Below are 26,931 nucleotides of genomic sequence, written 5' to 3'. Positions count from 1 at the left end.
GACATTTTGTTCGTTGATTTTAATGTACATAAAATAAAAAATAATTTTACAGGTTCTGTGATTCAAAAATAAAATATTAAATTAGAGTAAACATTTTTCACTCATTCATACAGGTTGGGTAAATGAATAAAACTAAACATTTGGTGCTGAAGACACAAAAAAGGCTTGGCAACAGATCAGTACAAGGCGCAAAGAAGAACATGAAAAAAACACAAATAATAGAAAGCAAGACATGGAGCATGGTGATCAAACCATAGCAGCCTCTGTAACAAATACCCCATTAGTTCCACCGTGCAAATAATAAATAAAAATTTTACTTCATATACTTATTCTTCAAAATTACAATCCTTTCATCAGGCGTTTGATCCCACATAATATAGCACCTATTTAGACTACAGAAAAAACTAGCAAAACAAATAAAAGCTTTTTCTCGTCAGGCTTAAAAAGCCACTATGATCCTAACAAGGACGTAGCACATGATTGGCCCTCGGTCGTTAAGTCTGTAACTGATTGGTTCCTGGTTTTCGAGCTCCGTCAGTAGGTACGGCGTGTGGTATAGTCCAGTACCATGCTGGCGGCACCCAGCAGAGCAGGATCCTCCAGCTCAGACACCTTGATGTTGGTCCCCTGCGCTGAGAGCAGAGCGCGCTGGCTGATGACCTGACGAACTGGATCCTCGTAATGCTTCGCCAGGACACCAGACAGAATCACTAGAGATGGGTTGATCATGTGCAGGATGTTCACAATGCCCAAACCCAGCGCAGTACCCGCTGTTAGGGAAGAGAAGAGAGACTATCAGTGCTTTTCTTAACCTCAGACCTGCTCGAGAATAAAGTATGTACTTGAATGTGCCTCTTACCGGTGCGAAGTACGCTCTCAGCTTTGGGGTTGCCGAGGCGAGCAGCGTTGATTAGATGAATAGCATTCACCTGTTCTTTGTTATTCACAGTCATTCCCTCCACCAACAGCAAGTCCTCTGTCATCAAAAGTAAAAGAAACATGTAACTTCAACAGTCACGTTTTACTTGGAAACACATTTGTTGCATCACGTCACGGGACAGTAAAGTGTCCATCATATGCACACTTCAGAGTCTTGGCAGAAGTAGAAGGTCATCCTGGTAATTTTCACCTACTGTTTATCAAATATTATGCATTTGGACATACTACTCTTTTGGCGTACTGTTTTTTCACATACTATCTAGTAGGGAAGTATTCGATTTCGGACGCAGCACCAGTGTTTATTAATTTTAGGACACAACTTTGAAACTTACTAACAAGAAATTAAAGACCTGCTAACAAAAATCATTTTCAGTCCTCATAAAACAGCGAAAGCCAAAAAAGAATAATATTAAATGCAGAACAGGGATTTCTGGAAACAGTTATAATTCATTTTAATCACTGATCGATTGATCGATCGATTGATTGGAACAAATGAATTCAAATAAAAATATTTTAATAAATAAATATATTCAGTAACACTTTACAACAAGGTTTTATTTGTTAACATGAACTAACAATGAAAAAACATTTTTTCAACATTTACCAAGACATTATATTTTACTACACATTGTATAATATTTATAATTTATTAAAATTAAAAATTGTATCTGTTAATATTATTTAATTGAACTGAGCTAACATGAACTAAAAATGAACAGCTCTATTTTTGTTAACTAACATTAACATGTAATATGTTAGTTAATGCATTAATTGGACCTTATTATAAAATGTTGTTATTATAAATTCAAATCAAGTGTCACTAAAATAAATCAGACTTCCAATAACCATTTTCATATTTTGTTGAGACAACGTTGCACTATGAAATAATGTCGCTACTTTTACTCCACATTGCAATTCTTCTCTCAAAACAGGGCTAGGTCAGTTTTTATTTTAAAAGAGTGAATAGATAAAGGCTGGCGGAGAAGAGTGACAACGGAAATACATCAGCAACATTTTTGAGTGGGTTTAAGTGTGGATTTTGAGCTTTGGTATGGTGAAAGTGATGTGGAATGTAAAAAACAATAGTGAGGGTTACACCACTGTTACCTGTGATGTTTTACTATGTTAAACCAGTTTAGTTGTTCATTATCAACTGTAAAGGAAAAATTGCGAAACTCAAACAATTTACGACAGAGTGGGCAAGGCTGATAAGCATACTTTAGCGCAACTCTTGGGGTTTGTGTGTGTGTGTGTGTGTGTGTGTGTGTGTGTGTGTGTGTCTGGTCATCTCACCGTCATGGAGTCTCTTGGCTTCTCTCTGCAGGGCGAGACCTGATGAGTAGGCCTCTATGCAGCCGTGGCTGCCACACATGCACTCTGGTCCTTCCAGTGAGACCACAATGTGTCCCAGTTCAGCCGCGCAAAATGTGTTACCATGGATCAGTTCATTATGCTGGATTATACCACCTCCAATTCCTGTACATATATACACAAGGGAAAGGTAATTTACAGGCAGAATTAGAGCAGTCAATCATAAGGAACAATTATACCAGTGTCAAGACTTTATTTATGCAGGTACACGTCGCATGTGATCAAACAAGAATCTGGAACCTCCTGATATAGTAGCAGTTAAAATCTGTATTTTCTAAAACTTACATACTATATACACACACCTGTATCTCTTAGAGAAAAAAAAAAACATTATTTCAAAATGTTTCCTGGTTCATTCTCAGAAAACGGTGTAATTAATTACTATAGATGATATTACCAGGATAACAGTCACAATATTTGACATATTTGACTGTTTAGTGTGCAATGCAAAATAACGGTTCAGAACTCTGTCATGGGAAAAATCAATCAGTGATCAATCAGAGAAAAATAACAATAACATATACACTACTGTTCAAAATGTTGGGGTCGGTAAGATTTTTAAATGTTTTTGAAAGAAGTCTCTTATGCTCACCAAGGCTGCACTTATTTAAATAAAAATACAGTAAAAACAGTAATAAAAATCAACATATTTTAAAATGTAATGTATTCCTTTGATGGCAAAAGCTATATTTTTAGTAGGCATTACTCTAGTCTTCAGCAGTGATGGGAATAACGGCGTTATAAATAACGCGCGTTACTAACGCTGTTACTTTTTTCAGTAACGAGTAATCAAATGAATTACTTTTTCTCCCGTTACAACGCCGTTAGCGTTACTGACCAAAAAAATGCCGCGTTACTATAATTGAGCTCACTGAAGCGGTTTTCATCCGAGTAAGCTCTCTCTCGGCCATAGGACCTGCAAAGTTTTTTTATCTGGTGTGTACTGCGGTTAGTCATACACAAATATAATTTTAAACTGATAATAATGTATGATGCGCTGTGTGTGTGTCTGTCAGAGCATGCACGCGAAGCGCGAGCTCAAACCAGAATACCCTTTTTGATGCTTGATCGAAAATATGTGAAATGAGTTTTTTTCTAGTCGACTAGTAGTTGTTCATTTAAGCTATTAGTTGACTAATCACATTTATATTAATTTAATTTCTTAAATACTGGAGAGAATAAACCATAATAAGGAGCGTTTACATAATATAGGCTATATAGCACTCAATGGCATGCATAATTGCCATAAAGAACCGGCAAAAGTAATGAATATGAGTGTGACAAAAACAGCAAGGAGACATTTTAATTGTTTATTAATAAAGTAATGTTTTCTGAATCAGTGTCGGCTGCAAAGATGAAGTTGACATTGCTGATTCTCATTGCTGATCATCTGCTCATATGGACGCGCCTAGAGAGATAACGCACATTTCATTCGGATTAGGCTATATAATCAGAGTAGCCTCTTCATTTTCGTTAAAGTAGATATTTCAAGCATTCTATAGACATATTTCTCATGTCTGCGAGGCAAGCAGCCTCTGAGTTTCGGTTCATTTAGCCTATAAGACGCGCTCCAGTTCACGCGCCAGTGATCGCGCCCACGCCTCCACGCCTCGCAATAGTTACTTTCCCTGGTAATTAGTTACTTTTATAATGATGTAACTCAGTTACTAACTCCGTTACTATTTGTGAGAAGTAACTAGTAACTATAACTAATTACTTTTTTAAAGTAACGTGCCCAACACTGGTCTTCAGTGTAGAAAGTTCAAAATATTTTTTTTTTTTTTTTAAATGTAACATTTTGAACCTCTTTACCGTCTTTGCTTTTGATCAATTTAATATGCATTAATAAAAGTGTTCATTTCTTAAAAAAAAAAAAAAAAAAAAAAAAAACTTTTGAATGGAAGTGTACATAAAGTATAAAAAATAGTATATGAAAACAAACATTTATATATTATTAATAATAATAACATTATATATAGTATAATACTTAAATTAAATAATCAAAATAAATAGCGTTCAGCAGTAACCTTTTCAAATGGCAATTTTTTTTTAAAAACATTTCAGGCATAAATGGCACTGTTTTGTGAGAATGACCCTGGGGTAGAAGGCTGCTTGACAAAAGTTAAAGACGATTTGATTGTGGTAACCTGATTAACCAGTGTCACCAGTCTGATGGTTTTAAATCCACTTTCTGTCAGGTCTCATTGTCCGCATTGTCAAATCAAGGAAAAACCCACCATCCTAGAAACTAGCAGCAGTAAGGGACGTAAGCAAGAGAACAAACCGGTTCCAGTGATAATGGTGACAAAGTTCTCCACGCCTTTGCCATGGCCAAATTTCCTCTCAGCGAGAGCTGCACAGTTCCCATCATTATCGACCCACACGGGCAGATGAAGGGCGCTAGAGAGAGGTGTACGGATGTCCACCGAACTCCACTCGTTTATTAGCTTGGTGGAGTGGAGGACGACCCCGTCTTGTGGGTTCACACGCCCCCCTGTGCTCACACCTGAAAGAAATACCAAACAAATGGACAGTGAATGACTGAGTGAATGTGTAGATAGATAGAAGGAGACATGGGACAAATGCAGACATACCGACTCCCAGGATTCTGCAGTTGAGATGAACGGCATCAGCCATGGCTTGTTTGCACATGGTCAGAATCAGCTCTATCCTCTCCTCAAACGTCTTTGGATTCAACTGGATATACTTCTTAACCACTTTACCCTGAAACACAAGCACACACTTACAAGATTAATTTCATAAACAAATAAACAAACATGAAGCAACAACCAGCTATTACACCATGACAAAAAATTTTGCAGGAAAAATTACACAGTACTTAAATTACAAATTACTTAACCATTAATTTTTTTACCCCAATCATGTTCTGCAAGATACACTACCGTTATTGGGATTAGTATGACTTTTTTTTTTCTTTGAAAGAATGAATACTTTTATTCAGCAAGGATGCATGAAATTGATCAAAAGTGACAGTTAAAGCCGCGCACACACTTAACGATTGTAAGGCCGATTATGAATGTAAATTGATACTTATGACTGATCGTGCTCAAACGCGTCCAGTCAGAGCCAGTTGCGTTCAGTCTGCGATTACAGTCGGTGTTCAAATTCCATGTGTGAGTATATAAATCGGCTTCAGTCGCAGGAAACAATCGGTATGTGTGTTCAGTTCAATCTTAGAATATTTCAGCTAATCGTTAGGTGTGTCCCTGGCTTAAGACATTTGCTACAAAATATTTTTATTTCAAAACAAATTATTTTCTTTTGAACTTTGCAAAAATTCTTTTGAAATGTATCAAAAAAAATGCATTGCAGTTTCCACAAAAATATTACGCAGCACAACTGATAATAATAACGATAATGAGAGGAAATCTTTATAAAAAAAATAATACATGTTCCTTGACCTGCTGATAATTTAGCTTTGCATCTCAGGAATACATTGCATTTTAAGATATATTTAAAAAGAAAACAGTTATTTTAAATTATAATAATATTGATTTTCTTCTGGATTTTTGATTAAATAAATGCAGCCTTGGTAAGAAAAAGAGACTTCTTTCAAAAACATTTAAATATTTTACAGACCCCAAACTTTTGAACGGTAATTTTATACATGCAAATTAAAAACAGCAATAATCAGTCAATAATCTATCCTTGCTATCACAGATTGACATATTTTTTGCTTTTATATTGCTGATTTGATCATTTTTGAGTTGGTACCTCTCCATCACTCTGACTGGAAGTATGGACCCTGTGATTGTTATACACCTAAACCAATAAAACACCTGGTCAAACTGAAGCATTCAAGAAATATAAATAGAATTTACTTTATAGACTGCATGAGCATCCGGATTATGCTTATGTTAAGAAATGTCAGATCAATATACTGTATATCAGCCATTACAATTAATCAGATGATATTTGGCCATTTTGAGATGTCGCATTGGTTTCAAAGTCAAAGTTTTTTTTTTTTTTTTTTTTTTGGAATATTACAGTATTTACTATAAATATTTATCTATGCATATCATTATTTTTTTAAATTCATGTCATGTACCCTCATAATCTTAATCTAATAAAAATACAAAAGTTGTACCTGTTAACGTTAGTTAATGCACTGTAAACTAACATGAACATGCATGTTTTATCTAACATTAACAAAGGTTAACAAATGCAGCAATTAAATTCAGCAATGCTTCCCCGAGGCCAAATATTAAAAGAAACTAACTAATTACATATTTAATGGCATGTCTCTTAGTCTGCGGCTCAGAAAACTTGTTCTGCACCATTCACACACACACACACACACACGTAGAGCTGATTACACAACCCTTCTGCTGCTGTTCGTTTTACAGTCAGAGTTCTGTGTGTCATATGTATGAAATATTGACGTAAGTGCTGCATAAAAAAAGCATGTACACGTCACAATTGGGCAAACACACACATCCTGTCATAAGCAATCACAGCTGTGTTGATAATGTACAGCATGTCCTGCACCTTGTAGTTTACTTCCTGATATTAATAACACGTTCTAAAGATGAACTGGATCTGGCTCCAGAGGTTCTCTCTGCATACCTTCATACTGACAATGCCGACACGCAGGTTGGTCCCACCCAGGTCAACAGCAAGGGCACTCTGTGTCTCCAGAATGTGGTCAATATCTTGAGAGATACACTCCTTCACGGGAGGAAAACAGAATTTCTTCTGTAGTGGCTCAGATAGGTCAATGGACTGCAGGAACTTCAAGATACGCTGGACCGCATTACCATCACCGTAGATCTTGGAGCTAGTTGACAGATCCAGAACACATAGGACATGTTTAGAGTCTTAAGTTGTGTCCCAATGATGCACTATACACTATTCACTTATATGTATGTATTCATTCTATGTATTTATGCACAATGCATGCAACCTTGTAGTGTATTAACTTTATAAGGTTATTTTGTCATTCAAAAATCTGATTACAAATCTTGTACATAATTACAGCTGTGACAGCTGAGTGCATTAAATATTTAACATTCAACACTTCATTTTTTTCGATTAATTATATGCACCCTCCGAGTATAATTAAAGTGCACTTTTTCTTTGTGGACACAATTTTCATTGTGAACACACTACTCATTACTTTTATACTACAAAAGGCAAACAGTAGTGCATAAGTACGTGAATTGGGATGCAGGTTGAGATGTATGATGAAATGTGATTTAATGATTCCCATAAAATCAAATATGCTAAACAATGGTTGATAAATCAGCTTGTCTGATATATCAGTCTATAACTACATTCAAGTGTGATTTTAATCAGCTTGTTTATAAATAATGTTTATTAGATTTACACACTTAGACCAGTGTTATTGTTAATAAAAAATATTAAATTTTGATTAAATAAATAAATAAGCTTATATAAAATAAATATATATTAAAATAAAATATCAGATGAAAAACTTAACTTGCCTTAGCAACAAACTGATATAAAATTAGTTGAAGTTTAAGTTTTAGTAAGTACTAAAATGACTAAAACTGAAATAAAAAAACTGATAAAAATAACAAAAGTGGACAGCAAAATTACTCAAATGAAAAATGAAAATATTAAAATAAAAAAACATTCAAAATATTAATAAATACTATAATAGTGTATAACATTAACACTAAATAAGACATTTCTAATTTCTAAAACAAAAACAAAAAATACTAATTAGAAAATATTTTTTGATTATTTTCAAGAACTGCATTACAATCATGACATTTGATGCTTGCAAATACAAGATGCCTAAAACGTAACAAAAAGAGCTCATTACCAGGGGTAGCGTTTTCCAAACTGCAGCTCCAGAGCATGGTAGATTTTATTATGCGTGTCTGCGTCTCGCACATGCAGAACATTTTCCCCTATTGTCAAAATAACATGAATTAGTAAAACCGGTCCATCAAGGACAATATTAAAGACACTCAATTAAACAAAAAGCAGTCTGGGCTTGATTAGAAGAATAAACATGTCATGCTGGTTTGAAGGATCCAAATGAAATACTCTACATCCTGAAATAAACACTATAAACAGAACCGTAAAATGGTGATCATATCCTGCCATAATGACTTAACTTCTCTCTAAAGGTCAGTAAGTCGTATTCGTATCTAATCGTACCTGTTTCTCGACCTGTCTGGCGAGTACCCAGGTTAATGACAGGTGTTCCGAACGCTCCGGCCTCACGAACTCCACAGCTGCTGTTCCCAATCATGCAGCCGGCGTGTGCGACCAGCTGGATGAACTGATCGAACGGAACATGCTTTACTGCACGAAATTTCGGATGCTGTTCGATTCCCTTCCGTCTCATCACACGAACCATCTCCTTACTGCCTGCATGAGACAGAGCAGAATGGTGTCACTGGGGCAGAATTCTACTACAGAATTCATTTATTCAGTTAATAAGGGAAGGATTCCTGACTGTTTCACGTCAAGTCAAGTGGTTTTCATAGTCATTTCTCTCCTGCATGCAGGGGAAGATACAAACTGATAAAGTCTTAAGAGTTTGGGAGTTTTTTTTAACAATTCATACTGCCTCATAAGAGTCACAATTACAAAGAGGGGTGTATTTTGTGTCACACAGACACTTTCTCATCACATTCAATTCAGACTACAATTATTATATATTATATTCAGTGTTATTGTTAACTAAAACTATTAAAATTAAATAATTAATTTAAATAAAGTCGAAATAAAATATACTATAAATATTAGATTAAAAACAAAAATTGAAAACAATTTAAATAAAATTGTTCAATAACTCAAATTACTTAAACTGAAATAAAGTTTAAAAATAATGACAAAAAATAATAAAAATGGCAAATGCACATAACAGAATTGCTAAAACTTAAATTAAAATTAAAAATACAAAAATAAAGGCTAATTTAAAATGAATTAATACTATAATATTATATAATTAATACTAAAATAACACATTATATTACATTGTGTCTGCAGTTTTAGCTGAATTTCATTGAAGTTAAAGGCACACTGTCGCTATCCCATTATGTTCAATTCACACTATTATATTATATTATATTATATTATATTATATTATATTATATTATATTAATTATATTATATTATATTATATTATATTATATTATTATTTACCTGTTTTTTTTTGTTTGTTTGTTTTGTTTTTGTTTTTTGAAGTTACAGCAAAAACAACTATATTTTGACCATTACCGTAAAATTACTTGTACTATGATATAAAACTTTTGGTCATGCCACCTTCCCTTATGGTGCGTTCACACCGGACGCGAATGAAGCGGTAAGCGCGAGTGATTTACATGTTAAGTCAATGCAAAGACGCAAATTGACATCCTGCGGCACGAATGACGCGGCGCGAATTGAGCGATTCGAACGAATGACGCGGCGCAAATTGAGCGATTCGCACGAATGACGCGATTCGCGCAAGTTGAAAAATCTGAACTTTGGCGAATTTCCGCGCCAATCAGGAGCTTGCTCTAGTAGTGACGTGACGTAGCGAGCTGAGGCAGAAATTCGAAACAACAATGGAGGACAAAATCATCGTCGCTATACATCTTCATACATTTATAGAAACAGAAATAAAAAGGATCGTGTTTGAAAGAAAGTGAGTGAGGAGGTCGGACAATATAAGTTGTAAAAAACGGTCTTTACTCAATTTTAGATATATATATTTATATATAGATACATATTAAGACTACAAGCCAACTAAAGACGACCAATTGAGCTTATTCGCTGTAATTTACAATTATTTCCCCACTGACAAGTTGTGTTTATTCAGAGGAAGTGTGCAGAAAGCAGTGGGAGAGTCATGACGCGAATTCGCGTCTGTTGTGAAGGGATTTTCACGCGCGAATGAAGCGAGTAAACTCAAAATGTTCAAGCGTCCAACTACGCGCGAATAGCGCGATTTATTCGCGCAAGTCGCATCTGGTGTGAACGCAGCATTAGTGTCCGGGCCATTTTAATGTTTAGACTCCTTGTGTTCCTGTGAACAGACTGGAGTTATATTTCAACGGAAGAAAAGTCACCTCTGCTTGAGTGCCACCTCCAGTTGTGTCTACCCTTCATTAACACCGAACTCAAAACAAACCATTGCTGTTTTGTCTGTTTCTAGAGCCTTTGCAAGTTATCTTAGACTGCTGACAAAGCCACTGAGGGTCACATTAAACCTTTCAATCTGACAGAAACCACAGCTGTACTCAGCTAGCAAATGTGTGTATAATCATCAAAGGCACAAAAAGTGGGAAAGAAAAACAGAAAACGAGAGAGACAGCTGACCTGCGTCAATATTCGGGAAGAGAATGAGAGTTTTCTTGTTGAAAGAGATGAGAGCGTCCAGCATTAGCTCATAGATTTTAATAGAGTTCTTGATGTCTGTGGTAACGGGATGCTGCAGGGCCACAATATAGTCCTGCTCCTTCACATCACTGCCTGTTTGAGAAAGAACCACATATGCATAAATGATAGTATTAGTCTTTTTAACAACTTTAACTCTGAGGATTGCACAGGCTTCATTGTTTATCTCTACGGTTATCTTATCCCATCCATTTACTGTACATACCAATCCAAGATTTGATGATATCAGCATAATCATCTCGTTGGTGTGCAGAGAGCAGCTTGTCGTACGACGGGCAGCCAGCCAATAAGATACGAGAGTGGTCTTCGCACATGGAGATGAGGTGTCTCTCGGCTGAGAGTGTGCAGACGGCGTGGTAGTGTGCCAGTTTGGAGATGGCATGACGAATTGAATCATCAATGGTTCCGCTCACTTCTCCGCCTTCAAGGTGCAATATGCGAATGTTCATTAGAGACGCTGCCGTCGCCAAGGCCAGCGCATCAAAACGGTCGCCGTGAACGAGCAGAATGTCAGGGGCGAGACGCTGGAGCACGTCGGGAAGCTTCACGAGTGCGAGACCCACCGACTCCACCATGGCAGCTTCGTCCTCACCACGAACAATGGTGTGCAATTTGGAGCCGATGTCAAACTCATCCTGCTCAATCATACGGAACGTGTTTCTAGGAAAGAGAGAGACAAAAAAAAAAATCATTAAATATGACTTAGTGCCTGAAATAATGATTATTTAAAAAAATATTATTCTCTTCAATTAATCGGATGAAATTAGTATTTGTTAATAATAATAAAATATTTAGTTAACATATAAATACATTTTAATCCATTATTTACAAAATTGTTATTCCACATCCTGCCCAGTGTAGTCTGTGAAGTTTAACAAAGACTTGCTGTCAAATTTTAAATCCTCACAGGACATTCTCAGAATAATCAAGTTATGTGCTGAGGAAAACAATTTTGAAAACACTCAACAATTGCATTTTGTCGATAGAAACAGATGCGCTTTGTTCATAGAAATGCTGTAAATCGGTGAGACTGGCGGAGGTTTTCTGCACATAGTGGCAGACGCAATTAATTGATAATAAAATCTGCTGTCGATTTTTTTCATTATCGATTATTATTGATTTTTTTAATAGATTAGTTGTTGCAGCCCTAATCTGCATCAAAGAGCGACAGCTTTTAAAAGCTGTTAGAAAGGAAAGATCAATCACAATTCAGTATGCAAATAAAAGCAAGATCAATTGGGATTCAGTATACAAATATTACAAGATATCATCGCTGTATGTTATAATTCTGTATGTTCGAAAAGTGAACATTTTAACAATGCAAGTCCATTTTCAATCTTATATTTCTTCAAGTATGTAGAAGCAAAGACTGTAAATGATGTACAAAAGTGAAAAGTGTAAATGGTAAGAGATGGTAAGTTTTCCATTTGCTTTGAAACAGAATAATAAAGGTATTGTCAAATTTATTTGACCCAAGGAGGAGTAAAGGCTGGTTTGGCTCCGAGGGCCTCTAGCCACCATCAGCAGCCCACTGTGAGAGCCAAACTCCTACCGTCAAGAGCTACATTCCAACATTTCCATGGCAACAGTGAAAAATAGTGCTGATTCATGTTTTGAAGCTCTCATGCCCAGATGAAGACTTGGCTTGTTTGTTTTACATTAGTGCTGTGAGAAGTTCCGACCAATGAAAATTTCATAAATTCATTTTCATCATTTACTCAACCTCATGTAATTGTTCCAAACCTGTATGACTCACATTCTTCAGTGGAACACACACAAAAAAAGATATTTTGAAGAACAGCCTATTTTCCACTGTCAGACTGAACGGTTCTAAGAACGCTAAGGAACAGTTACATTTCCACTTGAGCTTGGTTCGGCACAGAACGATTACAAATATTCTTGGCACAGAATTCTCAGCACGGGCTGAACTGTGCTGGTAGAAAGCGTGTAGTGACGTCACCACTCAGGATTGATCTGTTTGCCTGGCTACCAGTTTCTCTGTAGCTGGCCAATAGTGCTATTTGAACAACGTAAACACAAGTTAATAATAAAAAAATACCTGATCATCCTCCATAACACTAGGGCTGGACGATTAATCGAAAAGTAATCGAAACCGAAATTCAGGACCTCTAACCGACGTAATTTTCCCATGTCGGTTATTTCGGTTTTTTAATCCTGTTAATACTTCCCCCTTAAAAACATAACTGCGTGTGTAGCCACGTGACTCCGCCCAGTCCAGTCAGTGGCATAAAAGCAAAACACGGAGGTGAACGCCGGTTCAACACATAGTGATGGCGCGCGAGCGGTGAGCCTTGCGTCTTGACTAAACTTTGTCAGTTGTATTTGTTTTATGGTTTGGACATTCAAGCGATTAGACGATCGGATGTGTATTATTATATCGAGCTACCGCGCTCGCATAGATATAGATGTATATCTATGCCGCGCTCGCGCAGCTGCATGTGGCACGAACACTCATACAAACAGCTGCGCAAAACGTGAAGATCGCGCGCACACAGAGGAACGCAGAAACTTGTTGTCAGCGCTGTCCTGTGATTTATCACTAAAATAGCTTAGAAACTCAAAAGTTATAGCATCTATTTTTTTCTACTTTTGAAGGAACTATTTACAACCCACAGCTTCACAATTAATAGAGAGACGGTATGACTAATTCACACACGCAATCACTACTGGTACTGTGCTAATTTATCTTTATCTGATTTACAACGAGCAGAAACCTGTAAGAAATGTTACAAACCATAGATGAAATAACTGCTGATAGTGAGCTATGATGTCAGATCACTCTTTCAACAGGAAAAAAAATATCCCACCTTAATAGTCAATCATAGGCTATTTACAGTACAAACCTTGTCAGTGAACTATGAGGGCAAAAAAAAAAAAAAAAAAAAATCAGAAATAAAATAATCGTTCATTAATCGTAATCGAGGTAAAATGTTCAATTAATCGAGGTTTTGATTTTAGGCCATAATCGTCCAGCCCTACATAACACTATCACTATTTACATCTCATACTATCCGTAAACTCTTACATTACCAAGGCAATGACTGATGCTTTTCCAAAGAGCTTCATTATCAGCCCCACAGTGGAAAAATAAACTATCCGTACCGGCTGGGCCTGATCGGCACGGAATGGATCCATATGCATATTTAAAGGTGCCCAAGACTCAAAATTTGAATTTACCTTGGCATAGTTGAATAACAAGAGTTCAGTACATGGAAAAGACATACATTGAGTTTCAAACTCCATTGCTTTCTCTTTCTTATGTAAATCTCATTTGTTTAAAAGACTTCCGGAAAACACGCGGATCTCAACATAACACCGACTGTTACGTAACAGTCGGGGTGTACGCCCCAATATTTGCATATGCCAGCCCATGTTCCCAATATTATGAACGGCATTAGACAAGGGCAGCCAGTAACGTCTGGATCTGCACAGGTGAATCAACAGACTAGTTAAGCAAGAACAACAGCGAAAATGGCAGATGGAGCAATAATAACTGACATGATCCATGATAGCATGATATTTTTTGTGATATTTGTAAATTGTCTATCTAAATGTTTTGTTAGCATGTTGCTAATGTACTGTTAAATGAGGTTAAAGTTACCATAGTTTCTTACTGAATTCACGGAGACAAGAGCCGTCGCTATTTTCATTTTTAAACACTTGCAGTCTGTATAATTCATAAACACAACTTAATTCTTTATAAATCTCTCCAACAGTGTAGCATTAGCTGTTAGCCACGGAGCACAGCCTCAAACTCATAGAGAATCAAATATAAACATCAAAATACATACTTCACTCACATAATTCGAAGCATGCATACAGCATGCATGACGAACATCTTGTAAAGATCCATTTGAGGGTTATATTAGCTGTGTGAACTTTGTAAATGTGCTGTAATATAATCGAGAGCTCGTGTGGCAGGGAGCAGGCGAATTAAAGGGGCGGCGCGCTGAAAAAATCAGTGCATAGTTAATGATGCCCCAAAATAGGCAGTTAAAAAAATTAATTTAAAAAAAATCTATGGGGTATTTTGAGCTGAAACTTCACAGACACATTCAGGGGACACCTTAGACTTATATTACATCTTGTGAAAAAGCATTCTTGGGCACCTTTAAAATTTTATAAGCTATAATCACTGGCGCCCAGCAACGGACGTACATGCATTCACGAGAGAATTGAGTTCTGGTGGAAGGAAGGGTGACCTCTGACCTGACATAAGATGTATGATGTAGGTGTAGCATAAGCTTAGGTGAGAATAGACACCTCTTGTGTAAACCAGGAAACTCTCTCCTGAACGCATGTACGACCATTGCCGGGAGCCAGTGATTATAGTTTATATAGTTTAAAATATGGATATTTTTCTTACAAAAACCCATCATTCGCTTCAGAATACATTTATTAACCCACTGGAGTCATATGGATAACTTTTATGATGGAGGGATGCACTTTTTGGAGCTTCAAAAACTGGCACTGTTCAATGCCATTACAAAGCTGGGAAGAGCCAAGATATTATTTAATAGAACTCAGACTGTGTCCGGCTGAAAGAAGAAAGCCATATACACCTAGGATGGGTGAGAGGGTGAGAAAATTATGGGATAATTTTCATTTTTAGGAGAACTATTCCTTTAAGCAACAAAAACAGTTAGGCCCCGATGGTGGAAAAGTGGTTATTGTTTCAATGTTGTCCACACAATGAAAGCAAAAAGGGACCAAAACAACTTTCAATGCATGGACAATCTTCTTTTGTGTTCCAAAAAAGGAAAGCATTTCAGGTTTGGAATGCCAAAACCAATTTATTAGTTTAGCTTGTTCAAATTAATAACTACAAATGTAGTTGTTTTTGACAACCCCTCTGATATCTACTTTCCCTTCAACAATTTAATGTAGATTAGTTAAACAGATGATGTGACTTAAACAAATAAATTATTTTCAGCAGTCTTACCCATAATCATCAATGAGATGTGAACCCAGCACCACCACCTCTAGGTCAAAGATTTCAGGGTGAGCCTTGATGCCGAACATGATGGGGGCGAGTTTAGAGTAGTCCGCTCTGTTACAGGTGGCTACGCACACGCGTAGTCGTTGCTTCAACTCCTTCTCCGATCGCTCCATCTTCTCCTGTGCTCGCTGGGTCCTCAGATAGTAAAGCTCCTAAATGAGGAACATGATTACAAATATATATGGTATTCTGAGAAAGCATAAAGAAGAATGAATATGCAAATTTATAGTTACGGCCAAATGCATGACGTGTAGCGGAGAACTTTATAGCTTTAAACAATGGTTACAACATAAGAAAATCATTTTAAAAAGAAAAACAATGGTTTATTTAGCAAATTCATAAAGCAAAATCCTTCCACTAGAAGATATAGTCCCTGACGTGTAAACTAAAGTTATATAGACAGATATATAATAGAATAAATAGATGTATTTCCGCATAGCTTGAACCCTGTATTAACCAATATGCAAGCCAGATTGGAACTGGATCTGTTTTATGCACTACTGTTCAAAGGTTTAGGGTCAGTAACATTTTTTTAAGGAATTAATGCTTGGCAAGGCTGCAATAAATTGATCAAAAGTGACAGTAAAAACATAGAGATGCACCCATACTAAATTTCTCCACCAATACCAAAAGCTGAGTGATATCTGCCGATACCGATACCGATACGGGGGTTCTGCCTTTTATACCTTCTTTTAAATGAAAGATAATTTCATTATAATTAATATTAAATCATATTTTAATTATTATATTTAGAAAGAAATGCAAATAAAAACTTTTTTCTCTCCATTTCATCAACTTGTTCCAGAGTAACTGGTATCAGTTATAAACAAACATTACTCAAACTAATATTAACGCACATTAACTAAATTCTGAAGATTAATTTCTTAACTTTCTGAATGTTACTTATTCATATAATTACTATTAATATTGAACATCGAACTGGTTTCTTAACCTTTTCTTTACACAAATCACAAATTCAATGCATTTTCCTGCCCTCTTTTGATTGACAGGATATATTGGCCCTAAATATCGGCTGTTTTTAAATTATTGGCTGATAGCCAATAGTGTGAAAATTTGCTTTATATCGGTGCATTTATAATGTTACAAAAGATTTCAGATAGATTTCAAATAAATGCTATTCTTTAAAGGGGACCTATTATACCCCATTTTACAAGATGTAAAATAAGTCTCTGATGTCCCCAGAGTGTGTATGTTAAGTTTTAGCTCAAAATACCCAACAGATCATTTTTATGCCATGTTAAAATAGCCACTTTTTGTGGTTGACCAAAAACGCAGCGTTTCAGTGTGGGCCCTTTAAATGCAAGAGCTGCTGCACTGGCCTAAGAGGGCGGAGCTTCAAGAGCTCATTCAGTCAGGATTCAGTCAGGACGCTCTATAATATCAAAAACTGCGAATATATGTTGCATGGAGATAGAACAGGTACAGTTTAGTTTAATTACGGTTATAACTTATACTTGTTTTTATCCACTATATTAGTACAAGCCTGTTGTACTGCCGAATGATGGCCAAAACGTTACTGATGAGTTTTATAACATTTATTGTACTTCACACAAAAAAGAAGCATCCGTTTTCACTCTAGAAAATCACTGTAAGAGCCCAATAAAACACAGTGACTGTGTTTTATTAGGCTCTTACAGTGATTTTCTAGAGTGAAAACGGATGCTTCTTATTTTGTGTGAAGTGTGCATTAAAATATTATCCATAAACTCTCTCTCTTTCCCTTGTGTTATCATCAGCATACACAGCGAAGTACACAGAAACACTCTTTACAACTAACAGTAAACAAACATATAAAGACCTTATGCTTTTTCAGGTGGTGCTTAATAAACTGGTAAACTTTATATCCGTAAATCAGCTCCAATGAACTGTGATAAAGTGCTCTCACCTTCATTACTGCCGTATCCAGTATCACTCTGGAGACTGTAATTACAGCTTAAGCTGGATCACGAACAGTTTGTACTTATATATCCTGAGTAACACATTTTTAGCACAACCTCTGTTTTGTATTGTCCCTTTGTATTGCTATTCTTCACAAAGCAATCCGGTGTGAAATGATTTGCGCACATTCATGGGCGGAGCCTGTGGCTAATATGACGTCACACTGCCAGGGATCTGGAAACGGCTTGTTCTGAGACACTGCTTATGATTTATGAGGATTAAAATAAAGGAGATGTTGGATTTTTATCATTATAGGGTGGTTGTGTACACACACTGCCAACACACATTTATGTCCAAACACCCTTCAAAGAACTTTCTTCTTTCTATTCATCAAAGAATACTGAAACAAATCATGGTTTCCAAAATTATAGGCCTGTTAAAGCAACACAACTGTTTTAATCATTAATAATGATAAGAAATGTTTTATTAGAATAACATCTGAAGGATCATGTCACATTGAAGACTGAAGTAATGATGCTGAAAATTTAGCTTTGCTATCACAGGAATACATTACATTTTAAAATATATTAAAATAGAAAACTGTTAATTTAATTTCTTATAATATTTTACAATATTACTGTTTTTACTGTATTTTTATCAAATAAATGCAGCCTTGGTGAGTATAAGACTTTTTTAAAAAACATTAAAAAAAAAAAACATACTAATCCCCATAAACTTTTGAATGACAGTGTGTTTAAATAAGAGAAAAAATAATGAAAACAAAACTGTAGTAACTGTAGCCGAGTTGCCAAATTGAGAAGGATCATACTTACATGAGTATTCCTGACCTGAACACTCTGAGGCATGAAAACAGAATAAGGAAAGAAAAGAGGTATTTTGCTACATCACTTCATAGAGGAATATAAAACTATGCATGTTACTTAAGCGACCTGCCTGACTAATGACTATAATCCTTTACTGCCCCTCAGCAGACATTGCTAAAGGCCCTTCCTATGCCAGAAGACACCTTCAAATGCTTGTTTCTGTATTTGGACATTGACCATTTCAAATCTGTTTTATAAGCAAAAAAGCAAACAACACAACTGGAAAGTAGAAGAAGCAAAGTACACGGAATATAGGGCCTATCACTGAGTGTCAAAGTCCCACTGCATTATGGGGAAATTACCAAACCAGGCAAAGTCGAGTTAAAAGGGCAAAAGAGTTAAACTTGAAATAGTAAGAAAAATCTTATTTATTTATATATATATATATATATATATATATATATATATATATATATATATGGCCTGTTTTATTCAGAAGCCCAAACTGAACATAAATATGCAATTTTGTGAAGATTTGTGACATTTTTATATGGCCAAAACAGAAGATGAAATCCTGATAATGTAATCTTTATAGCTTTTTTTTTTTTTTTTTTTTAGATGCTATAGGCCTATGTGATATATATGAAATATCCACGGAAGTGTTACTAGTATCTGATTTCCCAGATAGTTTGTTGCTGAATATAAAAAGTCGATACAATGTAAAGTATATGCTCTGGCTCTTGCTTTGAATGATTTTTGTCATCTGTTGCTGGCGTCCCAGCAGGAGGCGGTTGGTCGATGTGGTATTTGTGATTGGACGGCTGCAGACAGTGATAAGCACTGCGTTTTACCCAAAGTTGAACATTCTTCACATGTGAAATAAATGTTCAGCACTACCTTTCACTCTTTTCATTTGTCACTCTTTATCTCCCAAGAATTAATCTTAGTAAGATGTGATGATATTTAAATGCTTAGTTTTATGATCAAAGCGCTGTAGTTTTTATTGCAATGCAATAGACTGCCTCAGGGATGACGCATTTTTGTAGGCAAAACCCGGAAGCGAGTTAGCATTTTAGGACTTCCGGTTCCAACGCCGTAAAGTCTATGGGTTTTTTGAATGGGTTTTTGCTAAATCGCCTGAAATACGGTCTGTGGTTAACAAAGCCTCTAAATACTTTCACGTTTTGATCTATGACATAAAACACACCAGTTATAACCCGTTTGTGATTTTTTAAACTTTTATTGTGTCTTAAAATCGGCGGTTGCTAACAGCTAAAAGGGACTACTTCCTTTGGCGGGGACATTTCTCACGAAAAAGTGGATAAGTATTCATAACAGCGCAGATCATAATCAGCGAGCATGTTTTTAAATAAAGTTGCTTTCTAAATAAAGTTTGAGGACGCTTGGTGGTGACGACGTTGATTCGCGACTATGGTGTGCTGTAGTCCGTTTATAGCCTACTGTTAGCCTTTTATATCTGACGACTTTATTTAGGCTTCAAAATCTATAAATGTTGTGTTAACTTGTAAGGATTATCTTGATAGACAAAATGTGTAAGTATCATAACCCTTTGTTAAACACAGAGCTTATTTTCTGTGATTTTCCAAAAGTCTTTGGGAAAAATGCATAGGCTTTCAACCGAGGGAACCTGTGCGCCGCTAACTTCCGGGTTGGCCTACAAAAACGCGTCATCCCTGGGGCACTCTATTAAATGCAATGCAATGCAAACAATGATAATTAAGAGATACAAATAAACATTCCTCAAAAATCTGTTGTATAATATTTGATACTTACATTTTAATTAGATTTTTCTAAAGATTATGTATAGATGATCAAATAAACCAGAGTTGCTTCAGCCATTAAATATTCATCTTGAAATTATACCAATATAATCATTATTTTTTAATAATGTTTATATTGGTATAAACATTATTTTACTTTATCAAAAAGATTTAACAGCAAAGACACATGTACTATAACCTGAAGATGGACATTTTTACGGTTATACTAAAAGGCCTCAACAGAAGTCATGTAGTAGATTGTGTACAAGGTTTTCAACAAAGTTTTGATCATGTTGATAATTTAGAGGCCTTAGAAATTAATTTATCTAATATGAAAAAGTAGGCTTTGTAGGGTTAAAGACTAAATCGTGCAATAGATAGCATTGTACACCCTTGAGAATCAACGAAGGAGTTTAATTTTTAGTGAAGACAAAAACATTGTCATCCAGCGAGAATGCAATTTTAATACCAGAGCAAATAGTTGTTTATCTGATTTGATTTAAGATGAGCATATTGTCATAATATGATTTCATACAGCATTGTTAGAAGAGAGATATTCAGAGGCTTTCAACCATTCATACTCAAAAGAAAACTATCCCAAATACAGAGGAATGCCACAAGGGTGTGCCTTGGGGCCAATGCAAATATGTTCAATTTTGTGGTTTAAGTCGTCTTCTTCTGTCACAAAGCCAAAGATGACTGGAAATTCTTGTTATAACATCAAATGTAAATTGTCAACTAAACGCCATGACAAACCAGTTCCACCAGAAAACTGAATGCTTAAAGGAATATTTCACCTATGGTTACCCATTTCCTTCAAAGTATCTTCTTTTTTGTTCAGCAAAAGAAAGAAATTCATACAGGTTTAGAACAACTTGAGTGTGAGTAATCGATGACAGAATTTTCATTTTTAGGTGAACTATCCCTTTAATGGAATGGAACTGATTCAATGAAAAATAAAGATGCCCAAGATGTTTCATGTTCTTGTAGCATTTATACTATTTTCAGGAATAGATATATATATATATATATATATATATATATATATATATATATATATATATATATATATATATATGTATAAATCTATTTTTGAATGTAAATATTTTCAATGTCTTTTTGCTTGTTAGTTAAACCACATTGCCTCTGATTTGAGAATGAGTTTTTAAATACTGGTAATAAAACGCAACAGTTTCATTACTATTAAATACTGCTATTAATATAAAATAAAAGATTATGACAAACTCCTTACTATTTCTTAAAAAAAATGATTAAAAACAAAATCTTTTGAAGCTTAGGTGGTTATACCCGCTTGACATTTTTAACTTATAATCCCACAAAAAATGTAATTGTAATCATTTTTTTATGTATGTATGTATTGCATGTGCATGGGAAGGTTTAGTTCATAATAAAAAATATATTCATTTAAACTTTGAAAAAACTATAGCAATATTTTGAAAACATGGTGACAAATAGCAAAAAAAGCATCTAAGTAATGCATTTATAAAAATCGAATTTAAAATGGCTTGCAGAATTATGTGCTCTCAAAATCATAATTTTATAAGAAAAATCAGTTATATTGTGTTTTACGTTCATATTTCAATATCATGTGCCACTAAGAAATGTATTCTGTTCAACTGTGACACTTGATATGTCACACATTTTCAGTGTGTGCTTCACTTCCGAAAGTTTGAGGTCAGTAAGATTTTTTGAAACAAGTTTCTTATGCTCAACAAAGATGCATTTATTTGTTTAAAAAAACAAGAATATGAAATATTATTACAATTGAATTTAACTGTTTAACATAAATTTTAATATAATTCATTCCTGCAATGGCAAAGCTGAATTTTCAGCATCATTACTCCAGTCTTCAAAAAATAAAAAAAATAAAAAAAATAATTCTAATATGCTGATTTGATGCTTAAGAAACATTTCTTGTTATTATCAATGTTGACAACAGTTGTACAGCTTAATATTTTTGTGGAAACCATGGTCCATTTTTTTCAGGATCTTTTGATGATTAGAAAGTAAAAAAACAAAAACAAAAAACAGCATTTCTTTAAAATAGAAATCTTTTGTAATAAAAGTAAATGTCTTTACTCTCACTTCTGATCCATTTAATGCATCCCTGCTGCAATTTTAATGCATTTTTAAACTTACTGACCACAAACATTTAATGGTAGTTTAAATGCGAAATAAGCTTAACCTGACATTATCTAGATGTGTATGTGGATTATACAGGCAGAAGAATCCTGCAATAAAACGAGTGTATTTAAAGATACTTCGCTTCGCAGGTACTCGCACATGATCTGTGGTATGACATGAACACAATCTCAGACAGTACAGTTTCTGTGCTCTACCAAGAGCTGTCTACAAAACATCTTCAGGGCCAACTCCCACATGTCTACTACAAATGAAGTTACAACAGCATTATGGCATAGTTTAAGGCAGTGCTAGGCCTTTTGGGAAATCTTCATCACTTCAACACACTTCATCACAGTTGTCCTACATAGGGCACTGCTCATCTTTCCAACCAACCTCTGTGTTTCTGCTGTATTCTCTACATAAAAATAAAAACCAGAAGTCATGTTGCTAATACCATTCTGACTAAGTGTCCACATCAAGACACTGAGAAATCCACCATGTTTGCAGCTTACACACACATCATCCCTGCTAAAAGGCATCACAAGACTCTAGCTGCAACCTAATCATTACAAATGGGGGGGGGGGAGGGAGGGATGGAAGGAGGGAGAAGGAACGGGGAAAAGCAAATGACAAAATGGCATCTGACTCACGTGTGGGTTTCTAGCATGTCCCGGCATCATGGTGTGTGCAGTGTTTTCTTTCCCGCTGCTTTCTGAATCAAACAGAACCCCTTTCTAGCTGCTCTTCCTCTATTCAGTGTCTCTGACAGCCATTAAAGCAAAAGGGAGGAGGGCAGCGGCCCCCTGCATGCTTCACACAAAGCAGCGCGGAAAGGAACAACCCAGGAGGTGGAGTCAGAATAGGTCTCGTACACCAATTGGCTTATTGGGAGAGAGGCAACATGGGAGTCTCCGCCCCTGGATCCTCTCCAGTCCAGAAAGGAGTTTCAAGTATTCAAAGGCAGGAAGGAGAAGGAAATACACATACACTCAACAGTTGCCAAGCATTTGTACAGATTCCTCCCACTTTGTTTAATTGCCATCTTATTTCATTTCCTTTTAGCAGATGAATCATAAGTATGTGTATATCCTTTGTACATTCCATAACATTACTGTAACTCCACAACACACTTTCAATAATAACTGCCTTCACAATTATGATAAATTAGATTCTGTATAGCTAAATGGCAATATTTTTTCACCTTGAAACTGATTTTCAGAGGCATTTTTAGCTTTATTGTTTCTAACCAGATATAACCAGTCATAATAATTTCTTAATAAAATGGCTATGCTGATGTGCAATGACATAAAAGATCGTTGAAAACAAAATTTTTTGCATATTTTTAAATTACAGCCATTTTAATTTATTTGTTCATCATCATTTCTTTCATTGAATTACTTTACAATAAACAATTCAACATCTTAATCAACAATTTATTAGTATTTTTTCAATGGTTATTTTGACCCACATTATTTAATTAATTATACAGTAATATTTAATAATTATAATAAGCATGTTAATAAATGTACAGTTTACTATAAAATGTATGAAATGACTATAAAATGCATGTATTGTATGTTTTGTATGATTTATGATCCTCGCTGACAAAACTTTGGTAATGACATAAAAGGTCATTAACAAAAACACTTTTTGCATATTTTTAAATTATAGCCACTGTGATTTATGTGTTTATCATAAATGATTATTTTCATTGCATTACTTTACAATAAACAATTCACTATCAATCAAATGGCAATAAATGGCAGGAATTTATTAGTATTTTCAATGGTACTGTTTTGACCCAAGACACATATTATTTACTATAATTTACTTATTAATTATAATAATAAAACTACAGTTAATAAATGTAGTTTTTTTAATATAATGCATGTATTGTATTGTATGTTTTTGTATGATTTATACTTGCTGACAAATCTATGATATAAAGGACATTTACAAAAAACTTTTAAATTATAGCCACTTTAATTTATGTTCATCATAAATTTCTCTTACTTTGCAGTGAAACAATTCAACATCAACCAAACGAAATTTTTTTTTTTAGCTCAAGCTATATTTGATGTGGCTCTTTCATTGTGCTCTGTAAAAGAGCCACGTCCTCATAACCTGTGACTTCCACAGTAAGAGTGACAAAGCAGGAACAGCGTGCCTCTGTATGCAACTGACTGTGTCTGCATTATCGCTTTCCATCTGTAAGGGTGTGTTGTGTGCTGAGCAATAAACTTTGGTGCGGTGGACAAGGATCTGATTGTTTGCATTTCAACATTTACATCCTAAAGCAAAATTTAAGCATTGCATTGACAGTGATATGTGATCTATGATCTGTATTGAGAAGTAACTACATCACAAATAAGAGGTAACACCTTAGGTGTGAAGAAATTATCGGCTACAAGGAAGCTCTTAAGGAGTTACTACTCAAACCTTCCCATATATATCTTATCTTCTTTCTCTTTCTCTCTCTCTGTTGACATAAGACTGAATATTGATCTGAAATGGTGCCATATCAACATCAGTCCTCCTTTTTTATCTAGCAGTAACGGCATGTTGAGCTACTACTGTCTCCTATGAATGTGAGTTACAAAATGGCTTGAAAAGGCTCAATGAGGAGATACACAGAGACAACCAGAGGTGAAAGACAAGCCAAAAACATAGCTAGTGCATGCAGTCTGTTCTGGAGTAGCGGGATAATTCATAGTTTCCACGTGACGTCACACCCTTATAGGAACCTGGAGGGCAAATCAAGGCTTTCCTCCATTGCCCGCCAGTCAATTTTACCAGGTTTGTGCAAAGTACTAATGTAGTAAGACATTGATATTAAAAGACCAAATTCAGTTTACACCTTATTGATGATGCATACTATGTTCACGCAAACAGAATATAAGCACAACGCAGTTTCTCGCTAAGCATTTCTCCAAAGAAAAGCATTATAAAGAAAACACAACCATTTAGTGTGTTCATATTCTGGGCTCATCTGCTCACCTGTATGCATCTTCAATAAGGTTTATACTGAATTTGATCTTTTAATAACACTGTTTTAGCACATTAAGGGACTTTAATATGTGTTTTTCACGTTAAGCGTTTTAGAACATCCCGCTGTTTATAGTAGTTGAAATACTGCAGCAGGTGCTGTATATTGAAAACTTGCATTTTGTTCACATGTGATTTTCTTGTTTTGAGATGGAAAATTGACAGGTCTGTAATTCAGTTTTATGCGTGTTTTGCCATCCAGGTTTCCATGGCAGTCACATGACTGAAAACTATGAATAATACAGACAAGCATCTGAAACTGAGGCACATTTATGTCAGAAGAGACAAGGCATGTCAAAACAAAGGGAAATGGTGCCATCTACTGGAAGAATAAGAGACAAGCGCAGGACCACGGCCACCTGATCACAATAGCCCAGGGGTGCCCAGCGCTGTTCCTGGAGATCTACCTTCCTAGTTCAGCTCCCACCCTGATCAAACAACTGAGCCAGCTAATTAAGATCTCCAGGACCACTTTATTATAACAGACAGGAGTGCTGAATCAGGCTTAGATCTGAACTCTGCAGATAGGGCTGATCTCCAGGAACAGGATTGGGCACCTCTGCAACACACAATACTGGATAAACAAGTGATCATGTGCAATATGAAAATCCTGATTTCCTACCAGAAAGCATCTAGATCTTTTAACCAAACAGCATGGGATGTACAATCTAACCAAACAGGGCATGTGTCCAAATGACTATATAACCATCAGAAGTTGGATTATGATAAACTCTAGCAGAAAAAAGCTCAGATTTTGCCTGAATTCTGAAGAGCTCAAGAAGACTTGGACTGTAGTCCAGTTTCACTAAATGAATTTACAATTATACTATTACCTTCTTTATAACACTATCTATCAATCTATATATATATATATATATATATATATATATATATATATATATATATACACACACACACACACACATTTTATATATATATATATATATATATATATATATATATATATATATATATATATATATATATATATATAGATAGATAGATAGATAGATAGAAGTACCTTACCATACACCATGTCATTAGCACATTATATTTTCAACATTAGATTCACAATATAGCATATAAAACATTGGGTAAAGAAAAGCACTGGGAAGACAAAGTCTACTGAATTGGGTACGTTACTTATTTTAAGTTAAACTCAATAAAAGGAGTCCACATATGATATCCGCAAATATTCTACAATAATTGATTATAAGAACTGTATTGTTTCTATCCTACGACAGATGATGAGTCAAAGTGTAGGTAACGTGGCGAAAAGTTTCGTCTGCTGGCACAAGGAATGCTAGCAAGCTATGTTAGCAGTGCACATTACTTACGTTTGACACGATTATCTGTAGTACATTCCCTTTCGTGATAACAGGCGTTTATAGAACCGAATATACCAAATGCTGATATACTTAATCAAATTATCAATAGGGAAGATTAAACAGCTAACCGACGATAGCACTGGGGAGGATTCTTTCTCTGTTTCTATTGCACGAGCGGACGAGTCTCAGCTCACTGCTGC

The 26,931-nt window shown here is 35.3% G+C and overlaps 1 protein-coding gene across 5 annotated transcripts; it reads right to left on the bottom strand.

Annotated features, from left to right (window-relative positions):
• gne (glucosamine (UDP-N-acetyl)-2-epimerase/N-acetylmannosamine kinase) lies at nucleotides 1–26,931 on the bottom strand. Of its 5 annotated transcripts, none has more exons than XM_048197310.1 (14): nucleotides 26,741–26,931; nucleotides 18,442–18,465; nucleotides 15,653–15,861; nucleotides 10,895–11,349; nucleotides 10,612–10,764; nucleotides 8,461–8,673; nucleotides 8,120–8,207; nucleotides 6,898–7,108; nucleotides 6,046–6,093; nucleotides 4,905–5,034; nucleotides 4,595–4,816; nucleotides 2,233–2,415; nucleotides 860–976; nucleotides 1–770 (listed from the first exon to the last, which is right to left on the bottom strand). In XM_048197310.1, exons 3-14 carry the CDS (start codon nucleotides 15,820–15,822, stop codon nucleotides 535–537), a joined length of 2,226 nt encoding a protein of 741 aa, XP_048053267.1. In that variant the 5' UTR covers nucleotides 15,823–15,861; nucleotides 18,442–18,465; nucleotides 26,741–26,931; the 3' UTR covers nucleotides 1–534. The 5 variants fall into 5 exon arrangements, with proteins under 5 accessions (XP_048053267.1, XP_048053263.1, XP_048053266.1 ...); XM_048197306.1 differs by lacking the exon at nucleotides 26,741–26,931 and adding an exon at nucleotides 23,009–23,176; XM_048197309.1 differs by lacking the exon at nucleotides 18,442–18,465.

The sequence above is a fragment of the Megalobrama amblycephala genome, linkage group LG7 (assembly GCF_018812025.1).
Source record: "Megalobrama amblycephala isolate DHTTF-2021 linkage group LG7, ASM1881202v1, whole genome shotgun sequence".
Taxonomy (NCBI): Eukaryota; Metazoa; Chordata; class Actinopteri; order Cypriniformes; family Xenocyprididae; genus Megalobrama; species Megalobrama amblycephala.
The sequence above is the reverse complement of the archived record's forward strand: the minus strand, read 5'-3'. Positions and strand labels throughout refer to the sequence as shown.